At 38.2% G+C, this 23,820-nt stretch overlaps 1 protein-coding gene across 1 annotated transcript in view; it reads right to left on the reverse strand.

The window, feature by feature from the left end:
- Positions 1-250: 250 nt before the first annotated feature.
- The window catches only part of LOC126334725 (NADPH:adrenodoxin oxidoreductase, mitochondrial), a 68,555-nt gene continuing 44,985 nt past the window's right edge, over positions 251-23,820 (reverse strand). The window contains exon 8 of the mRNA XM_049997261.1: positions 251-555. Within this exon, the coding sequence (XP_049853218.1) occupies positions 416-555 (140 nt within the window). The 3' untranslated portion in view covers positions 251-415. The remainder of the gene's footprint in view (positions 556-23,820) is intronic.

Raw genomic sequence — 23,820 nt, forward strand, 5'->3', positions numbered from 1 at the left:
CTACTGGTTGTTCATCTTTGACGCATGCATACTTACTCTGTGACAGCATCAGTCCAGTTAATTTATAGCTATCACCTCATAAACAAAAACTTAATTTGTTATATTTCTAAATTTGATAGGAGTTTTCAAGACAGCAAATCTTCTCTTCCTTTTACTGTTCGTCCCTTAACTGAAAATGAGGTCATCAGAGGTAGGGCAAGACAGAAAATTTGGTGTTGTATGATGGACTTTATAAATTAAGTAATAAAGATGTAATATAAAATCTTTAATAGTACAAAACCATCATTCTGAACAAGATTCACTGTACATTGTCAGTTTTCTCTCAAGAGTTTATTTATGTAACAAATATAGGTTGATGATGAAACTTTAAAAGTTTAATGTTAGGGAAAACTGCAAAGGTTCATCATCCTCAACATTAGGTGGTGTACTTTTGTGCAATTTCGAGCATTTCCCTCACACTTAATATTTTCTCTCTTGGCTTGCCATGCTTTGCTCCTCTTCGTTTTTCCTCTTTATCAATGGCTTCCCAACCAGCAAAACTTACAGTTTGTATTCCTAAAATAGAAAGAATAGTGCCGTGTACACAACAGAATGTGTAATACAAAACTGCCGAAAATCTTTACTAATAAAAAAATAGCATTCAAAAATAACAAGTATGGTAGTTTTTTGCTTCATTTTCATAATAACAATTTTATAAGTGAGTTTGCTGCATATTAAGTATCACTATTACTTCTTTTGTACTTATTTCAGAACTAATATACCCTTTGTGCGGTCTTAGGTCTTAGGTCTTAGGTCCTTTACTGTTCTTGATATACATTAATGACTTACCATTCCACATTGATGAAGATGCAAAGTTAGTTCTTTTTGCTGATGATACAAGTATAGTAATAACATCCAAAAACCAAGAACTAAGTGATGTAATTGTAAATGATGTTTTTCACAAAATTATTAAGTGGTTCTCAGCAAACGGACTCTCTTTAAATTTTGATAAAACACAGTATATACAGTTCCGTACAGTAAATGGCACAACTCCAGTAATAAATATTGAATTTGAACAGAAGTCTGTAGCTAAGGTAGAATTTTCAAAATTTTTAGGTGTGTCCATTGATGAGAGGTTAAACTGGAAGCAACACATTGATGGTCTGCTGAAACGTCTGAGTTCAGCTACGTATGCTATTAGGGTTATTGCAAATTTTGGTGATAAGAATCTCAGTAAATTAGCTTACTATGCCTACTTTCATTCACTGCTTTCGTATGGCATCATATTCTGGGGTAATTCATCGTTGAGTAGAAAAGTATTCATTGCACAAAAACGTGTAATCAGAATAATTGCTGGAGCCCACCCACGGTCATCCTGCAGACATCTATTTAAGGATCTAGGGATCCTCACAGTATATATATTCCCTTATGAAATTTGTTGATAATAATCCAACCCAATTCAAAAGTAATAGCAGTGTGCATACCTATAACACCAGGAGAAAGGATGATCTTCACTATGCAGGGTTAAATCTGACTTTGGCACAGAAAGGGGTAAATTATGCTGCCACAAAAGTCTTTGGGCACCTACCAAACAGCATCAAAAGCCTGACAGATAGCCAACTAACATTTAAAAATAAATTAAAAGAATTTCTAGATGACAACTCCTTCTACTCATTGGCTGAATTTTTAGATATAAACTAAGTAAAAAAAAAAAAAAAAAATAATAATAATAATAATAATAATAATAATAATCATTAGTGTCATGCAATATTTTGTGTAATGTAATTTCTTGTACAGACATCTTTTATTAACCTGACACGTTCCACATCATTACGAAGTGTCGTATTCATGATCTATGGAACAAGTATTAATCTAATCTATTCTGCACACTTTCTAACATACACTGGAAATCAGAACAACAGTAAGACTCTTGAATTTTCAGTCTAGTTATACATGCACATTCTAAAAGGGTATATCATAAGTAATACTTTTCAACATTTTATGTTGATACACAGTAAATGGGACACACATTTCAAAGGCTGGATGTTATTGCTAGTTCCACCAGAATTTGACAGGTATTATTAGCAAGACAATCTAATAAAACTCCATCTGTCATGGGAGACATACAAGCTGTGTTACTGAATTTGTGTAGAAATTCACTTATGCCCTTAGTAAAGATTAAAGGGGAAGATGCCGCAGTTACATCTACATCTACATGACTACTCTGCAATTCACATTTAAGTGCTTGGCAGAGGGTTCATCGAACCACAATCATACTATCTCTCCACTATTCCACTCCCGAACAGCGAGCGAGAAAAACGAACACCTAAACCTTTCTGTTCGAGCTCTGATTTCTTTTATTTTATTTTGATGATCATTCCTACCTATGTAGGTTGGGCTCAACAAAATATTTTCACATTCGGAAGAGAAAGTTGGTGACTGAAATTTCGTAAAAAGGTCTCGCCGCGACGAAAAACGTCTATGCTGTAATGACTTCCATCCCAACTCGTGTATCATATCTGCCACACTCTCTCCCCTATAACGCGATAATACAAAACGAGCTGCCCTTTTTTGCACCCTTTCGATGTCCTCTGTCAATCCCACCTGGTAAGGATCCCACACCGCGCAGCAATATTCTAACAGAGGACAAACGAGTGTAGTGTAAGCTGTCTCTTTAGTGGACTTGTTGCATCTTATAAGTGTCCTGCCAATGAAACACAACCTTTGGCTCGCCTTCCCGACAACATTATCTATGTGGTCCTTCCAACTGAAGTTGTTCGTAATTTTAACACCCAGGTACTTAGTTGAATTGACAGCCTTGAGAATTGTACTATTTATCAAGTAATCGAATTCCAACGGATTTCTTTTGGAACTCATGTGGATCATCTCACACTTTTCGTTATTTAGCGTCAACTGCCACCTGACACACCATACAGCAATCTTTTCTAAATCGCTTTGCAGCTGATACTGGTCTTCGGATGACCTTACTAGACGGTAAATTACAGCATCATCTGCGAACAGTCTAAGAGAACTGCTCAGATTGTCACCCAGGTCATTAATATAGATCAGGAACAGTAGAGGTCCCAGGACGCTTCCCTGGGGAACACCTGATATCACTTCAGTTTTACTCGATGATTTGCCGTCTATTACTACGAACTGCGACCTTCCTGACAGGAAATCACGAATCCAGTCGCACAACTGAGACGATACCCCATAGCTCCACAGCTTGATTAGAAGTCGCTTGTGAGGAACGGTGTCAAAAGCTTTCCGGAAATCTAGAAATACGGAATCAACTTGAGATCCCCTGTCGATAGCGGTCATTACTTCGTGCGAAGTGTGAAGTTACAAGTGTAGTGGGGCAGTAGGATGTGTGTTAGTGAACTATTAATACTGTGAGTCACAATTTCATTCAATGAATGAATGATTTATTTATCCATAAGAAGCCATTTCCAGACATCTACATCACTTGTGCACTTCATACATTCTTCTTCATGTTTTTTAAATGTGTGAAAGCAATTTCCTAATATGAAAAGATAAGTCTCAGGTTCGATGAACTTAATTTATTACATTAACCCAATGTTCGCAATAGGATCCCACTGTATAAGGGGCGTTCAAAAAGAAATGAGCCAGATGCATAATTACAGAAACCAGTAACTGTATGTTAGAAGTATTGACCCTGGCTGTTGAAACACTGGTCCCACTGTGACACATGGCAATGAATGGCTGTCTCATTAAGTTCCCGGGGCTGCAATGTTAACCAGATCTGCATGTACAGCTGTATGTTGTTGTCGGAGGTGAATCATTTGCCCTCAGAGCCTTTTTAAGGGGACCAAAAATGGCGTAATAATAAGGAGAGAGGTCTGGATTATATGGAAGGTGGCTGAGAACCTCCCATTTGAATTTCTACAGGAGTGCTGTGACTGTGTTTGCTTTGTCATGGAGCAGAATGACCCCACAGGTGAGACTGCCTGGTCGTTTTGATTTGATCGCTGGTGGTCAAGGTTTGCGAGTAAAACTGGGCATTCGCTGTCGTTCTGTGGTGCAGGAAGTGAATCAGAAGGAGACTATCTTGGTCCCCTCAAAAAGGCTCTGAGGGGCAAAACATTCACCTCGGACGATGATTTCCTGCTGTACATGAAGAACTGGTTAATATCACAGCCTCGGGAATTTTATTAGACAGCCATTCACCACCTTGTGTAGCAGTGGGACAAGTGTCTCAACAGCCAGGGTCAATAACTCTAACATACAGGTATTGTTTTCTGTTATCCTGCCTCCGGATCATTTATTTTTGAATGCCCCTTATACTAATGCCTGAAATCTAGTTTGCCTGTACTCAAGATCTTATGACACTGTACTCTACACTTCCTGACATTGTTGCTCCAAGTACTTGAGTAACATGATTGACTTTACTCTGAACATACTGTGGCAAACAAGTATCATTATCATTCTTTTACTTAATTTATGCATAAATCAGCATTCTACATTTCTCATCATTATGCATGGCAAACCAGCATTTGTTTCAAGCCATAATCATATTTTGGGACCGGCTTGTTTCTAAATTCGTTGTAGTTTGCTACACAAAACTGCAAGTATTCTGCTATTGAAATCAACTGTGGTGTAGGGTTAGTACCTTTGATTAGTAATCAAAATGCCCTAGGTCTGAGATTCAATACCAACCATAACTTAAATTTTCAATAAAAGTCATTAGAGGTGTCAGTCAAAGACTTCCAGGATAAACAGCCACCCTCTTTTTGCCAACCGCCTTGTCAAAGGAGGCAGAGGAACGGACAGAGGTTCAGGGCACTTTCTTACCCTAGAGATGGAAAACTGCTCTTAACAGGCAAAAGAATCAGCTGCGATCAATGGCATGAGTATGCAGAAGGTAACGGAAATCAATGCATTACAGCACGCTACCCTAAAATTTCAATTTTTTTTTTTTTCATAAAAATTTTATGTCTATTGTATATGTTTGGAGTGCTTACTTTTATACCCCAAAATAATTTGGCTTTAATCAAATCATAAATATGTCTAAGAAATATTTGAAGTATGGGCTGTCCGAGGAGGAATGGTGCATTAGAGGGCATACAAGTAATTTCAGTTTAGGATGTGCTGTTGATGTTCTGACTGACTTTATCATGGATTCTGAAGTGATGACAGAATAGTCATGGCTGTGCTAGTGTTGAAATGGAATTGGAGAAAAGCTGCAGATACTACAACAACTGAGAAACATTAGTGTGTCAACCACGTAGGAAGTGTCTTCGGTCTTTGCAACATGACGAAGGAATATATTGCAAAAGGAATAACTCTGGAAGGAAAGTAACAAGCAATTGTCAATAATGTCCCAGATGTAAACAGCATGAAGTCGGCAGTGATGCTACACTATATCAGTGTATGAACACTGACAAAAAACCAAAGCATAAAAAATGACCAAGAAGTGAAGTGTCATGTTGTTCTTACAATAGGAGCATTAGGTGAAGTACCAGGATCCCACAGAGATAATATTCACACTCCCCTTAGTACAGATGTTATGCTCAAGATAGCACCTTTCTGTCAAGTCTTGCATCTGATGCACTACTGGCAAGATGCACTGATAGCAAGACACGATGTCCAAACGACAGTTTGGGCAGTGTCATTTGGTTCATGTGTCACAGAGAAATTCTTGTGCATAAAAAGAAGATACTTTTGAATCTTGTAGAAGATGGTTTTCTTTAAGTGCTTGGCAGAGGGTCTTACTGGATCAGGAAGGGAAAATGTATGGGGCTTGTGAATTTTAATGGGTATGTGCCTCACACTACCATTCATTTTTTAATGTAATTTTAAAATCCATTTTACCATAAGTTTGTGTTTTTAGATTTACTGCTGACTTCTTTTATCCTTACTATTGGCCAGTCTCAATGAAATCTTTGCAGGAAGTAGTCTTGAGATATCAAGTGGTTACAACTAAAATGATGGAGTTATCCTTCAGTTCAGGAAGAGTCCAGATACATCCCTGATAGACATGATCTTTCAGATAGAAGTCACACGAATTTTGGTCAAAGGATCTAGGTCACAAATCTTGAATTTGTCTAGAGGTAATGTGGTTGTTACCGAAGGTATCACAAAGCAAATCTTTCACCTGGCAAACTATGTGTGGTGTTGCCCCTTCTTGCTTAAAAATAGTCATGTGGACACAGTTTCATTCTTGCAAATCTGGAATGATGTGTTGCACAAGGGGGTCCTTATAAAATGCAGGTGTCACTGTACACGTAACAGGCCCACAGAGTGTCATTTCCTGGAATAAAAATGGACTTAGAATGAAGGAGCATGTGAAACCAAACGACACAGCCACATAAGCTGAGTGCAGTGGGTGTTCCTGCACAACATACGACTGAGTAGAACCCTATGTGCAACAATTCTGTGCATTCACAGCACTGTACAGAGTAAAATGTGCCTTGTCTATGGAAAGAATATTTCCCAGCAACATGTCATCCATTTCCATTCATGCCAAAAAACAAAGGGCAAAATCACACCATTGTAACCTATTTTGGGATTTCATTTTGTGCACAGTCTTAATCTTGTACGGACATCAGTGTAAAATATACCACAAAATATTTTTAAACTTTTGAGCAGGAGACAGACAACTTCCAAGCACAGCTTGAGCACTGACTGCAGAATCTGAGGCATGTGCTGCATAGTTGGCTATTGCTAAAGCAACTTCATCAACAAGTGCCATGGGAATGGGCCTCCATCCACTCCCTGCTGTACCACCTAATTCACTTTTTCTTAAAATATCTGGATTATATTCTATAGCCCATTTATTGACATGGTGCCTCTTCACAGCTGTTTCTGTTGGTGATATTCCCACAATGCATGGTCTTTCTCATCACCAGCCATTGCATTTCATATGGAAAAATTCAATCACCTGAACCCTTTACACCAACAGTCACTTTACAAAAGAAATCAACACGTTGCCAAGCAACAAAAAACATAGTGGCATCAAAACAGGAAACATTTCAAATTCTGACAGCTTATAGCTGGTGGCAAAAAGTGGAACTATTACTTTTTTCCGCGTACTTCACAATTGCGAAGATTAATGAATGTACTTACAATGTTTCAACATCCTGCGATGCATACAGCCCACGCTGCAGCACTTCAAATACAGTCAGTTTGATTACAACCACCTGGTATTTGCATACTTCTACACATTAATAGTATTGAAAATATAGTTTGTTTTATTATCACATTTTTGTACTGCTAATGAAAGAAAATTTAAGTTTGAAATTTAAGAAAAGATACTGAAAAGAAATTAATAACATTTCTCATAAAATGAATGCACAGAATGGTTAAACTTTTTCTTGTGAATCTTCTTGAAAAAACAAGACTGTGAAAATTGAGATCTGGGTACCAAATGTCGATTTTCAAAAATAATATTAAAATTCAAAACTCAAACACCAATGGAGTTCTAGACTTCAAAACTAGGATGTAGCAATATATTTACATGATAGACAGCATTTTGAAATTTGGTTGAAATGTGGGAAAGGAGAAGAAAAGCAAAATTTTGGGGTGGAATCTCTCCTTAAAGACACTTATTGTGTATCCACAGGACAAGTGGCCTGTACCTGAAAAATGTCATGACGCTCTATCCATTGGCAAAAAATCCAGATTAGTTACCCATTCCAGTCTTCAGGAGGAAACAGTCACAGAAGAGATGGCCATGAGAAAATACTGAAAAATCAATAAAAAGGTAACATTCTATGAGTCACAGCATGGAATGTCAGAAATCTAAATGTGGTAGGCAAACTAGGACGCCTGAAAAGAGAAATGCAGAAGCTCAGTATAGATATTATTGGGATTCGTGAAGTGAAATGGAAAGAAGATGGTAATTTCTGGTCATATGAACATAAGGTAATATCTACAGCAGCAGAAAATGGTATAACTGGAGTAGGATTAGTTATGAATAAGAATGTAGGGAAAAGAGCATGTTACTTTGAAGAATTCAGTGACAGGATCATTCTCATCAGAATCTACAGCAAACCAACACCAATAACACTAGTTCAAGTATAAATGCCAATGTCACAAACAGAAGATAAAGGGGTATTAAAAGTATATGAGGAGGATATTGAGTGGATAATTCAGTACATGGGAGAATATGTGTTCAGTAATACAGATGAGAGGGGAGAATGACTAATAGAGTTCTGCAGCAAATTTCAACTAGAAATAGTAAATACATTATTGTTGTGGTACTTAAAAAAAAGAACATCACAGGAGGAAAAGGCTTGGAACACTGGAAGATACGAGATGAATTACAACATAGTCAAACACAGATACAAAAATCATATATTGGATTGTGAAGTGTACACAGGAGCAGAGAGAGACTCAGGTCACGATGTAGTAATGATGAAGAGTAGGCTGAAGTATAAGAGAATCATCAGGAAGAATCAACTTGGAAAGAAACTGAATACTGACGTACTGAGGAATGGTGATGCACATTCTTTAAGATGAAATACTATGACAATGTATATCGCAGAAAGTAGTTCAGTTGAAAAGCAATGGATATCTCTAGAAAGGGAAATCACAGAAGTTGGACAACAAATATAGATGCAAGTAACATAACTGTGAAGAAACCTTGAGTAACAGAATAAATACTTCAACTGATTGATGCTAGAAAGAAACACAAAAATACTCAGGCAGAAACAGGAGTGCAACAATATTAAGTCACATAAGAATAAAATATGTAGGACGTATAAGGAAGTTAAAGTGAAATGGCTGTAGGAAAAATGTGAATAAATGGAAAGTGAAGTGGTTGTTGGAAGGGCAGGTCTAACATACAGAACAGTCAAAATAGCTTTGGTGAGGTTAAAAGCAAAGCAGCCAACATTAAGATTCCAAGATGAATTCCCCTGGTGGAGAAAAGAGCGACTAGGATGAAAGAGTATCCTGAAGGCCTCTACAAGAGGGAGGAACTGTTTGATAATGTGATAGAAGAAGAACTGAGAATTGATATGGATGGCATAGGTGATCCAGCATTACAGTCACAGGTTAACAGGCTTTAGGAAATAAGATCAAATAAGGCTGAAGGCATAGATAATATTTGTTCAGAATTTCAAGAAACTTTGGCGGGAGTGGCAACCAAATAACTATTCAAGTTGCTGTGTAGAATATATGGGAAAGGTGATATGTGAATTTCAGAAAAAAGTTCATGTGTCAAAGTTGCTGACAAGAATAATGTACACAAGAATGAAAAGGAAAATTGAGTGTCTGTTAGATGACAATCACTTTGGCTTTAGCAAACTTAAAGCCACCACAGAGGCAGATCTGACACTGTGCTTGATAATGGAAGCAAGACTTAAGAAAAATCAAGGCACTTTCAAAGGATTTTCGATCTAGAAAAAGCGTTTGACAATGGAAAATAGTGCTAGATGTTCAAAATTCTCACAAAAATAGGTGTAAGTATAGGAAAAGACAGGTAATATATATTATGTGTAATAACCAAAAAGGAACAGCAAGAATTGAAGTCCAGAAACAATGTGCTCAGATTAAGAAAGGGGTAAGGTAAGGGTGCAGTGTTTCTCTCCTACAGTTAAGCTTGTATATTAAAGAAGCAATTACTGAAATAAAAGTTCCAATAGTGAGATTAAAATTCAGTGATGACATTGCTATCCTCAATGGAAGTGAGAAAGAATTACAGGACACGTTAATCAAAATGATCAGTCTACTGAGCACAGCATATGAACTGAGAATAAACCCAGTGGCAGAAATGACATAAGTGATAAAATTAACATCAAATGAGGTAGACAAAATGAAGTAATTTGCCTACCTTGGAAGCAAAATAGTGTATGAAAGATAAAGCAAAGATGAGATAAAAAGCAGATAAGAACAGTCAAAAAGGGCATTCCTGCCCAAAAGAAGTCTAATAGTATGAAACAATGGCCTTAATTTGCCAAAGAACTTTCTGAGAATGTATGTTTGGAGCACAGCATCTTATGGAAGTGAATCATGGACTAGGGGGAAGTCAAGAAAAAGAAAACTGAAGCACCTGAGATGTGATTCTACACAAGGATGTTGAAAATTAGGTGGACTGATAGGATTAGGAATGATGAGGTTCTCCATAGAATAGGTGAGGATAGAAATATGTAGAAAATGTTAACAAAAAGAAGGGGCACGATAGTAGGACATGCGATAATACTTCAGGGAATAACTTCCATGACAGTAGAGGGAGCTGTGGCAGGGGAAGATCGAGGCTGGAATACACTGAGGCCTCATAAAGCCATGGGATAGCGATATTTACATATACAGATGGTGGTAGACCACATACACAAGTTATAAAACAGCAGTGCATTGGTGGAGCTGTCATTTGTACTCAGTTGATTCATGTGAGTAAGTTACTAATGTGATTGTGACCATATGACAGGAACTAACAGACTTTTAACTGCAGAATGGTAGTTGGAGCTAGACGCATAGGACATTCCAATTCAGAAATAATTAGGGAATTCAGTATTCTGTGATCCATAGTGTCAACAGAGAGACGAAAATACCACACTTCACACATTATCTCTCACCACAGACAATGCAGTGGCCAACGGCCTTCAATTAACGCCTGAGAGCAGCAGCATTTGAATAGAGTTGTCACTCCTAGACAGACACTGCATGAAATAACTGCAGTAGTTAATGTGTATGTATCCTTTAGGACAGTGTGGTGAAATTTGGCAATAATGAGCTGTGTCAGCAGATGACTGACGTGAATGCCTCTGCTAACAACACGACATCACCTGCAGCACCTCTCCTGAGCTCATGACCATACTGGTTGGACCCCGACTGGAAAACTATGGCCTGGTCAGCTGAGTCCCAATTTCAGTTGGGAACAGCTGATGGCAGGGTTTGAATGTGTTGCAAACCGCATAAAGCCATGGACACAGATTGTCAAAAAGGCACTGTGAAAGCTGGTGATGGCTCCATAGTGGTGTGGGCTGTATTTACATGGAATGGATGGGGTTATCTGGTCCAACTGAACTGATCATTGACTGCAAATGGTTATGTTCAGCTACTTGGTGATCATTTGCAGCCCTTCATGGACTTCCATGTCCCCAATCAATGATGGAAATTTTATGGATGACAATGCGCCATGTTAACCACAATTGTTCACAATTGATTTGAAGAATATTCTGGACAATTTGAGTGTCTGGCATGAATCCCACTGAACATTTATGGGACATAATCAACAGGTCAGTTCATGCACTAAATCCTGCACCAGCAACACTTTCACAATAGTGGACAGCTATAGAGGCAGCATGGCTCAATATTCCTGCAGGGAACTTCCAATGACTTGTTGAGTCCACGCAACATCGAGCTGCTCCATTGCACTGGGCAAAAGGAGATATGTCACGAAATTAGAAGGTATCCCATGACTATACCAGGCAAGCAATTTAGGACTTTGGGTGTAAGTGCTACTCTAAGATGAAGATGTTTGCACAGGAGATGAAATTGTGGTGTCCCCCAAGAAACTGTCAGGTGACTGATGAGCAGCTAATGTCACATAAGTAAAATAGGCCATAAACAAATTAATCTCGTTACATCACTTGACATTTAATTACTCAATATACTGAGTTACTTTCTCTGTTAAGAGACAATATATTCAGTGGGAACATTATTTGTTCATTTATTTGTCTCTTCCTCTCTCTTTTTATTTTTTTTTTTTTATTTTACTAGACAATAGGTATGTATAAATTACTTCAGAAACTCAAGGAAAACTGAATTTATCAAAACCAAAATAAGATAAATATCTTGTGGCTCGTGGTCTGATGATTCAGTTTGACACCATTTCAGCACCTTGTTTGCAAATTGTGTTGTATATTTAGTAAAGCAAAAACAAGATGATTTTCTTGTTGTTGCAGCTTCCAAAAACCTGTACTTACTACTACAGAAAGGTTTATTCTGGAATAAATAGCATTAGAAATTAAATTATGTGCTATAATAACACAGCAGAGAAAAAGAAAAGTAAGATAAAAACAGTCTGCCTGGCAATTCCAGGATGAAAATGAGAATTTGCAGTGAATTATGTACTATGATGCAGAAAGTACAAATGAAAGAAAAAAGACCTTTGGTGAATAGAATTGAATTATAATCCTTGGATGGCAGAACTACAACTACCAAAAGTGTAAAAGACAAATAACTTTAAAAAATCTGCAAATGTTATTTTATAAACGTCTCTGCTGCATGTCATAAATTAAATACAAAAAAATTTCTAGCTCCTTTAAAATGTAATATCAACACAAGATATGGTGAAACAAAAGCTGGAACCGTATTGAGATGAAAGATTGTAATTTAGTTAAACATTCATTCCCTCATAACATACTGTAGATCTCATCCTGAAAATAGACTTCTAGGGATGTGGAACGAGTCTCATTCTACATTAACAAAGAGAAGCAGCTATTAAAATTGTGGAGCTAAGTCACTGACCATTACTTATCTCCATGAGTTGTAATATTTAATGCTGCCCACAGACACACATAAAATTTGTTGCAGTAGTGGTCTTAAGTCCAAAGGGTAATTTGATGCAGCTCTTCATGATATACATCCTGTGCAAGTCTCTTAATAGCTGTGTAACTACTGCAACCTACATCCATTTAAACCTGCTTACTCTATTCAAGCATTCAAGGCCCTATACAATTTTTATATCCCACACGTCCCTCTCTTACCAAATTGTATCCTATCCTTTGTATCCAGTTGTGCCAAAAATTTATTTTTTCTCCAGTTTGATTAAGCGCTTCATTAGTTACTTGACATACCCATCAAATCTTCAAAATTCATGTGACATAAATAAATCTTTGTCTCCCCTTATCTTCTTACAAGGTGTGTCCCATTCTGGAGCCTGAGTTACCTGCTCTACTTTATTATCTTTCAACTGCTAAACCTCTCTCCTCACTGATGAAAAAACTAATAGTTCAGAAAGCTAGGATAATGTCATGTATTATTTTATTTGTCTATTGGCAGTACTGAATATTTAGCCAACAAAAGTAAGAAGGTGCATTGGCCAGCAATTCTGTCTCATAACTTCCTAGTTTTCTCATGTGAATTCTCCTACTGATACCATTAACTGCTTTTCTTCTTTTGTTTTGTTAGTGTACTTTCTGCAGTTCTTGCCTGTCACATTTTTCATCATTTGGTGATGTTTTTCATCTTCTGTAATATGACATGTTCAGATAACTTTCATTCATGTGTAGCAATCCTTCATTTGTTTAGCAATTATTGTTTTTTGTTCCAACCTTTTGCCTGTGTCCAGCGACCTTCCGTTTGTACCTGGTGTTCTCTCTCTCTGCAGTCTTTTTTGATCACACAGTGAAGGCTTTCACAACCAGCTGTCTTAGTTGCTGGTGAATCTCCCTGGTTGTGTGGTCATGGTCGACGAAACTATTTTGTTCCAAACATTTCATCCAGAGCTATGTAAAATAGTTTTAGAGGATCCGGGAGCACAATTAAACTTTCCATGGCGGTTGTGGATGAAAATTTGGAACAAAAATGTCTCATGGACCATGACCACACAACCCGGAGGACTCACCAGCATCTAAGTCTTATTTCATTTCAATGACATTTGCAGTACATTAATGACTACCCCTTATTTCAGTTTTACTATTTTCTGGACATTCTTTCATCAACCAATTTGTCTTTGTACAGGAACTATTCACATTATTACATCACTTGGTGATCTTTATTATTTTTTTCATTTTCAGTGACCTTTTCCAAACTTGGTAATCTTTTTTTAACAGTTCAGTGATCCTATTTCTTTGTTTGGTGAACTTTTTCTATCTGTTGATGATTCTTATTCCTTAGTTATCTCTTTTCATCCACTTTCACTGTGTGGCGAACTTTTCTCTCTGTTTGGAGACTGGTTTCCCTCCTTTATCCAAAGTTTTTTCCTTACTTGCCTGCTGCCTTTCTGTATTTAGTGAACGTCTCCCAAATCCCAGCAGTCTCATTTACTTTTGAGCAATCTTTACAGCATATTTATTGATTATCATTTGTGTGTTATTTTATACACATTCTTACAACATCCAGTTTGCCTATGGACAGAAACCCTTCACCTTGCCCTACTCTTTCTTTTCTTTCAAATTCACATTGTATCCTGTAATACTCACGACAGATGGGTCACTCATCTCGGTGTCTGAGAGACCCACACTTCTTTTCTTTTACCTTCCCCAATTTAGCCCTACTGCTCTCTGAGGAACAAATTAAAAGTTCAAAATCTAGGGTAGTATTGTGCATTTTTAAGTTTACTAGATACATCACTTCCTGGAGGTAAGTTCTAGCCAGCTATTCTTTCTCACAATTTTTTACTTTTCTCCACTACCTTTTCCTTTTAGTAACATTTGCTATTAATAATTAACAATTATTAAACTGCTGTAAATTATTTTTGCTAGCTTAGACTCAGTACCACATAGTAGAATTAACAAAATGTGGTCATGACAGTTGTCTTCAGTAAAGACTGGTTTGATGCAGCTTCCTAGTACATACAGCCTTTATTTTCTCACCCCCTTTTAATAGTACTGACGATGATGACCCGTCTTGGAATATCCTTCAGCAACATTTCTCCCCATTCCATTCAGTACCTCCTCATTAGTTATACGATCTACCCATCTTATCTTCAGCATTCTTCTGTAGCACAACATTTCGAAATCTTCTATTCTCTTCTTGTCAAAACTATTTATCATCCATGTTTCACTTCCATACATGACTACATTCAACACAAATACTTTCAGAAAAGACTTCCTGACACTTAAATCTATACTCAGTGTTAACAAATTTCTCTTCAGAAGCACTTTCCTTGCCATTGCTAGTGTACATTTTGTATCCTTTCTACACCGACCATCATCAGTTATTTTGCTCCCCAGATGTTGTTGTTCAGTTCTGAGACTGGTTTGATGCAGCTCTCCACGCTACTCTATCCTGTGCAAGCTTCTTCATCTCCCAGTACTTACTGCAACCTACATCCTTCTGAATCTGCTTAGTGTATTCATCTCTTGGTCTCCCTCTACGATTTTTACCCTCCACACTGCACTCCAATGCTAAATTTGTGACCCCCTGATGCCTCAGAACATGTCCCACCAACCGATCCCTTCTTCTTGTCAAGTTGTGCCACAAACTCCTCTTCTCCGCAATCCTATTCAATACCTCCTCATCAGTTATGTGATCTAATCTTCAGCATTCTTCTGTAGCATCACATTTCAAAAGCTTTTATTCTCTTCTTGTCCAAACTATTTATCGTCTATGTCTCACTTCCATACATGGCTACACTCCATACAAATACTTGCAGAGACGACTTCCTGATACATAAATCTATACTCAATGTTAATAAATTTTTCTTCTTCAGAAACACTTTCCTTGCCATTGCCAGTCTACATTTTATATCCTCTCTACTTCGACCATCATCAGTTATTTTGCTCCCCAAATAGCAAAACTCCTTTACTAATTTAAGTGTCTCAATTCCTAATCTAATTTACTCAGCATCACCTGACTTAATTCAACTACATTCCATTATCCTCGTTTGGCTTTTATTGATGTTCATCTTATATCCTCCTTTCAAGACACTGTCCATTCCGTTCAACTGCTCTTCCAAGTCCTTTGCTGTCTCTGACAGAATTACAATGTCATCGGCGAACCTCAAAGTTTTTATTTCTTCTCCATGGATTTTAATACCTACTTTGAATTTTTCTTGTGTTTCCTTTACTGCTTGCCCAATATACAGATTGAATAGCATCAGGGAGAGGCAACAACCCTGACTCACTCCCTTCCCAACCACTGTTTCCCCTTCATGTCTCTCGACTCTTATAACTGCCGTCTGGTTTCTGTACAAATTGTAAACAGCCTTTCGCTCCCTGTATTTTATCCCTGCCACCTTCAGAATTTGAAAGAGAGTATTCCAGTCAACATTGTCAAAAGCTTTCTCTAAGTCTACAAATGCTAGAAACGTTGGTTTGCCTTTCCTTAATCTTCCTTCTAAGATAAGTCGTAAGGTCAGTATTGCCTCACGTGTTCCAACATTTCGACGGAATCCAAACTGATCCTCCCCGAGGTCCGCATCTACCAGTTTTTCCATTCGTCTGTAAAGAATTCGTGTTAGTATTTTGCAGCTGTGACTTATTAAACTGATAGTTCGGTAATTTTCACATCTGTCAACACCTGCTTTCTTTGGGACTGGAATTATTGTATTCTTCTTGAAATCTGAGGGTATTTCACCTGTCTCATACATCGTGCTCACCAGATGGTAGTTTTGTCAGGAGTGGCTGTCCCAAGGTTGTCAGTAGTTCTAATGGAATGTTGTCTACTCTCAGGGCCTTGTTTCGATTCAGGTCTTTCAGTGTTGTGTCAAACTCTTCACGCAGTATTGTATGTCCCATTTCATGTTCATCTACATCCTCCTCCATTTCCATAATATTTAGAACTGGGTTTCCATCTGAGCTCTTGATATTCATACAAGTGGCTCTCTTTTCTCTGAAGGTCTCTTAATTTTCCTGTAGGCAGTATCTATCTTGCCCCTAGTGAGATAAGCCTCTACATCCTTACATTTGTCCTCTAGACATCCCTGCTTAGCCATTCTGCAATTCCTGTCGATTTCATTTTTGAGACGATTGTATTCCTTTCCACCTGCTTCATTTACTGCATTTTTATATTTACTACTTTCATCAGTTAAATTCAATATCTCTTCTGTTACCCAAGGATTTCCACTAGCCCTCGTCTGTTTACCTACTTGATCCTCTGCTGCCTTCACTACTTCATCCCTCAGAGCTACCCATTCTTCTTCTACTGTATTTCTTTCCCCCATTCCTGTCAATTGTTCCCTTATGCTCCCCCTGAAACTCTGTCAACCTCTGGTTTAGTCAGTTTATCCAGGTCCCATCACCTTAAATTCCCACCTTTTTGCAATTTCTTCAGTTTTAATCTACAGTTCATAACCAATAGATTGTGGTCAGAGTCCACATCTACCCCTGGAAATATCTTACAATTTAAAACCTGGTTCCTAAATCTCTGTCTTACCATTATATAATCTATCTGATACCTTCTAGTATCTCCAGGATACTTCCATGTATACTACCTTCTTTTATGATTCTTGAACCAAGTGTTAGCTATGATTAAGTTATGCTCTGTGCAAAATTCTACCAGACGGCTTCCTCTTTAATTTCTTACCCCCAATCCATATTCACCTACTATGTTTCCTTCTCTCCCTTTTCCTACTCTCAAATTCCAGTCACCCATGACTATTAAATTTTCGTCTCCCTTCACTACCTGAATAATTTCTTTTATCTCATCATATATTTCATTAATTTCTTCATCATCTGCAGAGCTTGCTGGCATATAAACTTGCACTACTGTAGTAGGCATGGGCTTCGTGTCTACCTTGGCCACAATAATGTGTTCACTATGCTGTTTGTAGTAGCTTACCTGCGCGCCTATTTTTTTTTTTTTTTTTTTTTTTTCATTATTAAACCTACTCCTGCATTACCCAGATAGCAAAACTCATCTACTACTACTTTAAGTGTCTCATTTCCTTATCTAATTCCCTCAGCATCACCTGATTTAATTTGGCTACATTCCATTATCCTCGTTCTGCTTTTGTGATGTTCATCTTACATCCTCCTTTCAAGACACTGTCCATTCCGTTCAACTGCTCTTCCAGGTCCTCTGACACAATTACAATGTCATCAGCAAATTTCAAAGTTTTTATTTCTTCTCCGTGGATTTTAATTCCTACTCCAAATTTTTCTTTTGTTGCCTTTACTGCTTGCTCAATATATAGATTGAATAATGTTGGGGATAGGCTACAACCCTGTCTCACTCCCCAACCACTGCTTCCTTTTCAAGCATTTTATACCAGCAACCTTCAGAATTTTGAAGTGTATATTCCATTCAACCTTGTCACAAGCTTTCTCTGAATCTAAAAATACTATCAAGGCAAGTTTGACTTTCTACAGTCCAACTTCTAACACAAGTCATAGGATCAGTATTGCTTCAGGTATTCCTACATTTCTCTGGAACCCAAACTGATCTTCCCTGAGGTTTTCTATGAATAATTATTGTCAGTAGTTTGCAACCATGGCATCTTAAACTGATTTTTAGATAAGACTCACATTGCCCAGCACCTGCCTTCTTTGGTATTGGAAAAACATCTTTATTGAAGTCTGAGGGCGTTTTGCCTATCTAACATATCTTGCATACTAGGTGGAATAGTTTTGATATGGTATGTTCTCCCAAGGATTTCAATAATTATGGGAGAATGTTGACAACTACAAGTGCCTTGTTTCAATTTAGGCCTTTCAGAGCACTGTCAAATTCTCCTCACAGTATCTTATCTTCCATCTCATGTTCATCAACTTCCTCTCTTCTCTTTCCATAATATTGTCTCCAGGTTTGTTTTCCTTGCACAGCCCTTCCGTACATTCTTCCAACTTTCTCGCTTTCCTTCTTTGCTTCATTGTGGCTTGCTATTCCAACACTTAATATTCACACAGGAACTTCTCTGTTCTCCAAAGGTTTCTTAATTTTCTTACAGGCAGCAGCTACCTTTCCTCTAGTCATGATTGTTTCTACAACTATCTATTTCTCGTCTTAGCCATTCCTGTTTTAGCACTTGGCACTTTTTGCCATTCTAATTTTTAGACCTCAGTATTCTCTTTTGTCTCCTGCATTTACTGTGTTTATATAATTTTCCTTTTGTCAATTAAATTCAGCATCCTTTGGGTAAGCCGGTCAATAGTTGCCTTTTAAAACTCACAACAATCTCTATTTCTTCCAACTTATTCAGATTCCATTTCCTTAATTTCCTACAGTTCTATAGTTTCTCCAATTTTAATCTGAAGTTCTACATCTATAATCTACAAACCACCATGAGATACATGGCAGAGGGTATGTCCCATTGTATCAGTTATTAGGGTTTCTTTCCATTCCATTCCCATATGGAGTGCAGGAAGAATGATTGTTTGCATGTCTCTATGTGTGTTGAAATTATTTAATTTATCCTCAAGATCCCTACGTGGGCGATACATAGGGGATTGTTGTATAATCTAAGGGTTATCGTTTAAAGCAGGTTCTTGAAACTTGGTTAATACAATTTCTTGGGATAGTTTACTTCTATCTTCAAGAGCCTTCTAGTTCAATTCCTTCAGTATCTGTGTGACACTCTCTCATGAGTCAAACAAACATGTGACTTTTCATGCTGCCCTGCTCTGTATATATTCAATATCCCCTGTTGGTCCTATTTGGTACAGGTCCCACATACTTGAGCAACTTTCTAGAACCAGCAGCACATGGGATTTCTAAGCAATCTCCTTTGTAAATCGATTGCACTTCCCAGCATTATACCAATAAACCAAACCTACCACCTGCTTTACCCACAACTAAGCCTATGTGATCATTCCATTTCATATCTCTACAAAGAGTTACACCCAGGTGTTTGTATGATTTGACCAATTCCAGCAGTGATTCATTGATTTTTTGGCCATAGGATACATTTTTTAATTTTGTAAAGTGTACAGTTTTACATTTCTGGCAAGTTGCCAATCTTTGCACCACTTTGAAATCTTATCAAGATCTGACTGAATATTTATGCAGCTTCTTTCAGATAATACCTTGTTATAGATAACTGCATCATCTGCAAAAAAAAGTCTGAGGTTACTATTAATATTGTCTTGCAAGGTCATTAACGGTCCGATGCTGGTGCTGGATAGCACAGATCCCCTAGGTAGTGTTTCTGTGCCTACACCTCCACTCCTGCGGCGTAATTTACCCCCACTCATCTATCCCCCCAACTCAGGCTATCGCAACAGGCAATAGTGTGTTTACTTCCACAACAGCAACACCTTAGCTACAGAGGAGCAATGAGATTCATTGAATTTTTCTCAATGTAATGTCTCTTTGTGTTTTACATTCAGGCAAATGAAGGACTCTGGATCTCTTCGGTCCAGCACCAGCATTTACGTTCTAGTCTTCCTCGTTTCTTTACAATGGTGTCAATTACTCTGTTTATTTTTATTTTGAGATCGAATGCTCACCCAATGGACACAGTCGAGATAAAAGCCTTCATTGGACGTCTATACATTCATTGCTGGAGCGCACAAGGTGGGAAGGAAAAGTCTTCACTATTTATAGAATTCCAAGGGGCTCAGAATTGAGATATTTCGGTCGACCGTGAATGAGTACAGCTTTCGTTTTCTGTTATAAGCTCTGCAATTTGATGATAGACAATCATGTAGTGAACGCAGAGTAGTGGACTGCCTGGCACCAATATGAGATTTATTTCAAAAGTTTGTGAAGAACTGCCAATCTTGTTACATAGTAGACCAAAACACCACCACTGACGAGAAACACGAGGCCTTCAGAGGACATTGCTCTTTTATCCAACACACACTGTCGAAGCTGGCAAAATGTGGAATAAAGATATTTGCTGCAGTTGATTCCAAACTGTTTTATACATGCAACATGGAGATCTATGCTGGCAGACAGCCAGATGGCCATTTTCAGCTTAGTAATAAAAGCAGTGATGTGGTTGAACATTTGGTGGCCCCTCTCACTAATTCAGGATGCAATTTCTGTGCTAACAACTGGTTCAGCAATATAAATCTGCTCTGTGATTTTTCAGAGAAGCACTGGCTGTCATATGTTAGAACCATGAAAAAAAGGCAGATCCTGAAGGAAATGAAGGATATGAAAACCAGGGCTGCAAATTGTAGCATATTTTCTTACAGAAAAGAAGGTACGATCGTTTCTTACAGTTTCTTATGTACTACAAAATACATATAACAAAAAAAAAATGTTTTACTGATCTCAAGTTTGCAGTATGACACTGAAATTGACGAAAACACAGGAGACAAAAGACAACTTAGAAGGTGTACAACTTTGCTTCCACTGTTTTTTCCCCAACATTTGAGGCTTTAATGGAGGGGGAAAAAAAATGTTACACATGTATCATTCAAAGTATTTTCCATCACTGGCCACTACTTTCTCCCATCTTTCAGGCAATGTACGAATCCCGCATCAAAAAAACTGTTCATCTTTTGAATCGATCCACAAATCAATCCAATTTTTGACTTCATGAGATCGGAAGTGCTGGTTAGCCAGGACATTCACCATTGGTCTAAACAGGTGATAGTCAGAGGAAGCAATGTCTGGAGAATGCGGCAGGTGGGGAGGACTTCCCATTTTAACATTTCCAAGTACATGTTAACCTGTTTCGCTGTGTGGGGTTGAGTGTGGTTGTGCTGCAAAATCACTTTATCGTACCTCTCTCTGTATTACGGCTGTTTGTCTTGTAATGCTCTGCTCAAATGCATTAATTACATTTGATAACGAGCACCTGTGATTGTTTCACTTGGTTTTAACACCTCATAGTACAAGATGCTGAGCTGGTCCCACCAAGTGCAGAGAATGATCTTGGAGCCCTGAATATTTGGTTTGGCCATCAACATGGAAGCATGGCCAGGATATCCCCATTATTTTTTGCATTTAGGGTTATCATAATCAACACATTTTTTGTCCCTGGTCACAATGGGATGCAGAAATCCCTTCCGTTTTTGCCTCGGAAGCAACTGTTCACAACCACACGAATGCCATTCAATGTCTCTTCATTTCAGCTCACACGGGACCCAAGTTCCTTCTTTCTGAATCATGCCCATAGCCTTGAGACATTTTGAAATGGCTTGCTGTGTCACTCCCACTAATCGTGCCAATTCTTCTTGAGTTTGACACGAGTCTTTACTCAGCAATGTCTCCAATTCTGTATCTTCGAAAACATTCTCTCTTCCACCACTATGCCGATCTACGATGTTAAAATCACCATTCTTGAAGCGTTGAAACCACTCATGACATGTTCTTTCGCTTATAGCGTCCTTACCATATGTACTTGAGAGCATTCAATGAGACTCAGCTGCTGTTTTCTTCATACTGAAAGAAAACAGTAACACCTCCCGCAGATGACGAGAATTAGGCTTGTAAACTGACATATTCAATGAAGGACAACTTTATGATGCAGACACAAATCGACTAATGTTTGAATGAGGTTATGTTGACCGAGGTCCAAGCTAATTGCCTGACGTCTGTGATCTGTTTCTTTCGACTGCTACTTACCGATGTCGCCGCTTATCGGCAAACGGTGGAAGCAAAGTTGTACACCTTGTATTATGATAACTTATTATAACACACACAAAATTGGAGTTGATATGGTTGATAAATTGTGCTCTGCCAACAACATTTAGAGGGGAACACGATGATGGCCCATGGTCATATTTTATTTGATACTGGATGAAGCATTTCAGGTTTTGCTTTGCTACCCTCAATTTCAGTTCTTGTCTCATTTGCTAAAGACTGGACACTTAACTTTGGTGCCACTAACAGCCTTTACATAAAATGAGAATTTCTTTGGGTTTTGTGAAATATCATTTTACAGTATTCTGCTACTGATATATCACTGAAGGATCACACATTGCTCTCTTGACAGCCAAATGTGTATCATTCAGCATATCTCTGTCTACAGCCCTACGCATTGTTTTACACATATTACACAGTAGTCTCTGTTTCTTTACAGTCACTGTATACCAAGAAGGTTTTTTTTGGCGGTGCTCAATTGCACTATACCAAGAAGGTTCCCTCTCCCATTATGAACTGTTGCTGGGTACATATCTACACAGTGCATGGCCAACTGTTATTTTTATCTTGAGCCATAGTTCTCTATATATAATAAAAATAAAATAAAATACATGCTTCTATATCTACATCTACATCCATACTTCGCAAGCCACCTGACGGTGTGTGGCGGAGGGTACCCTGAGTACCTCTATCGGTTCTCCCTTCTATTCCAGTCTCGTATTGTTCGTGCAAAGAAGGATTGTCAGTATGCTTCTGTGTGGGCTCTAATCTCTCTGATTTTATCCTCATGGTCTCTTCGCGAGATATACGTAGGAGGGAGCAATATACTGCTTGACTCTTCGGTGAAGGTATGTTCTCGAAACTTTAACAAAAGCCAGTACCGAGCTACTGAGCGTCTCTCCTGCAGAGTCTTCCACTGGAGTTTATCTATCATCTCCGTAACGCTTTCGTGATTACTAAATGATCCTGTAATGAAGCGTGCTGCTCTCCGTTGGATCTTTTCTATCTCTTCTATCAACCCTATCTGGTACGAATCCCACACTGCTGAGCAATATTCAAGCAGTGGGCGAACAAGCGTACTGTAACCTACTTCCTTTGTTTTCGGATTGCATTTCCTTAGGATTCTTCCAATGAATCTCAGTCTGGCATCTGCTTTACCCATGATCAACTTTATATGGTCATTCCATTTCAAATCACTCCTAATGCGTACTCCCAGATAATTTATGGAATTAACTGCTTCCAGTTGCTGACCTGCTATTTTGTAGCTAAATGATAAGGGATCTATCTTTCTATGGATTCGCAGCACATTACACTTGTCTACATTGAGATTCAATTGCCATTCCCTGCACCATGTGTCAATTTGCTGCAGATCCTCCTGCATTTCAGTACAATTTTCCATTGTTACAACCTCTCGATACACCACAGCATCTTCTGTAAAAAGCCTCAGTGAACTTCCGATGTCATCCACCAGGTCATTTATGTATACTGTGAATAGCAACAGTCCTATGACACTCCTCTGCAGCACACCTGAAATCAATCTTACTTCGGAAGACTTCTCTCCATTGAGAATGACATGCTGCGTTCTGTTATCTAGGAACTCTTCAATCCAATCACACAATTGGTCTGATAGTCCATAAGCTCTTACTTTGTTCATTAAACGACTGTGGGGAACTGTATCAAACACCTTGCGGAAGTCAAGAAACATGGCATCTACCTGTGAACCCGTGTCTATGG

Source organism: Schistocerca gregaria, chromosome 2 (assembly GCF_023897955.1).
Source record: "Schistocerca gregaria isolate iqSchGreg1 chromosome 2, iqSchGreg1.2, whole genome shotgun sequence".
Taxonomy (NCBI): Eukaryota; Metazoa; Arthropoda; class Insecta; order Orthoptera; family Acrididae; genus Schistocerca; species Schistocerca gregaria.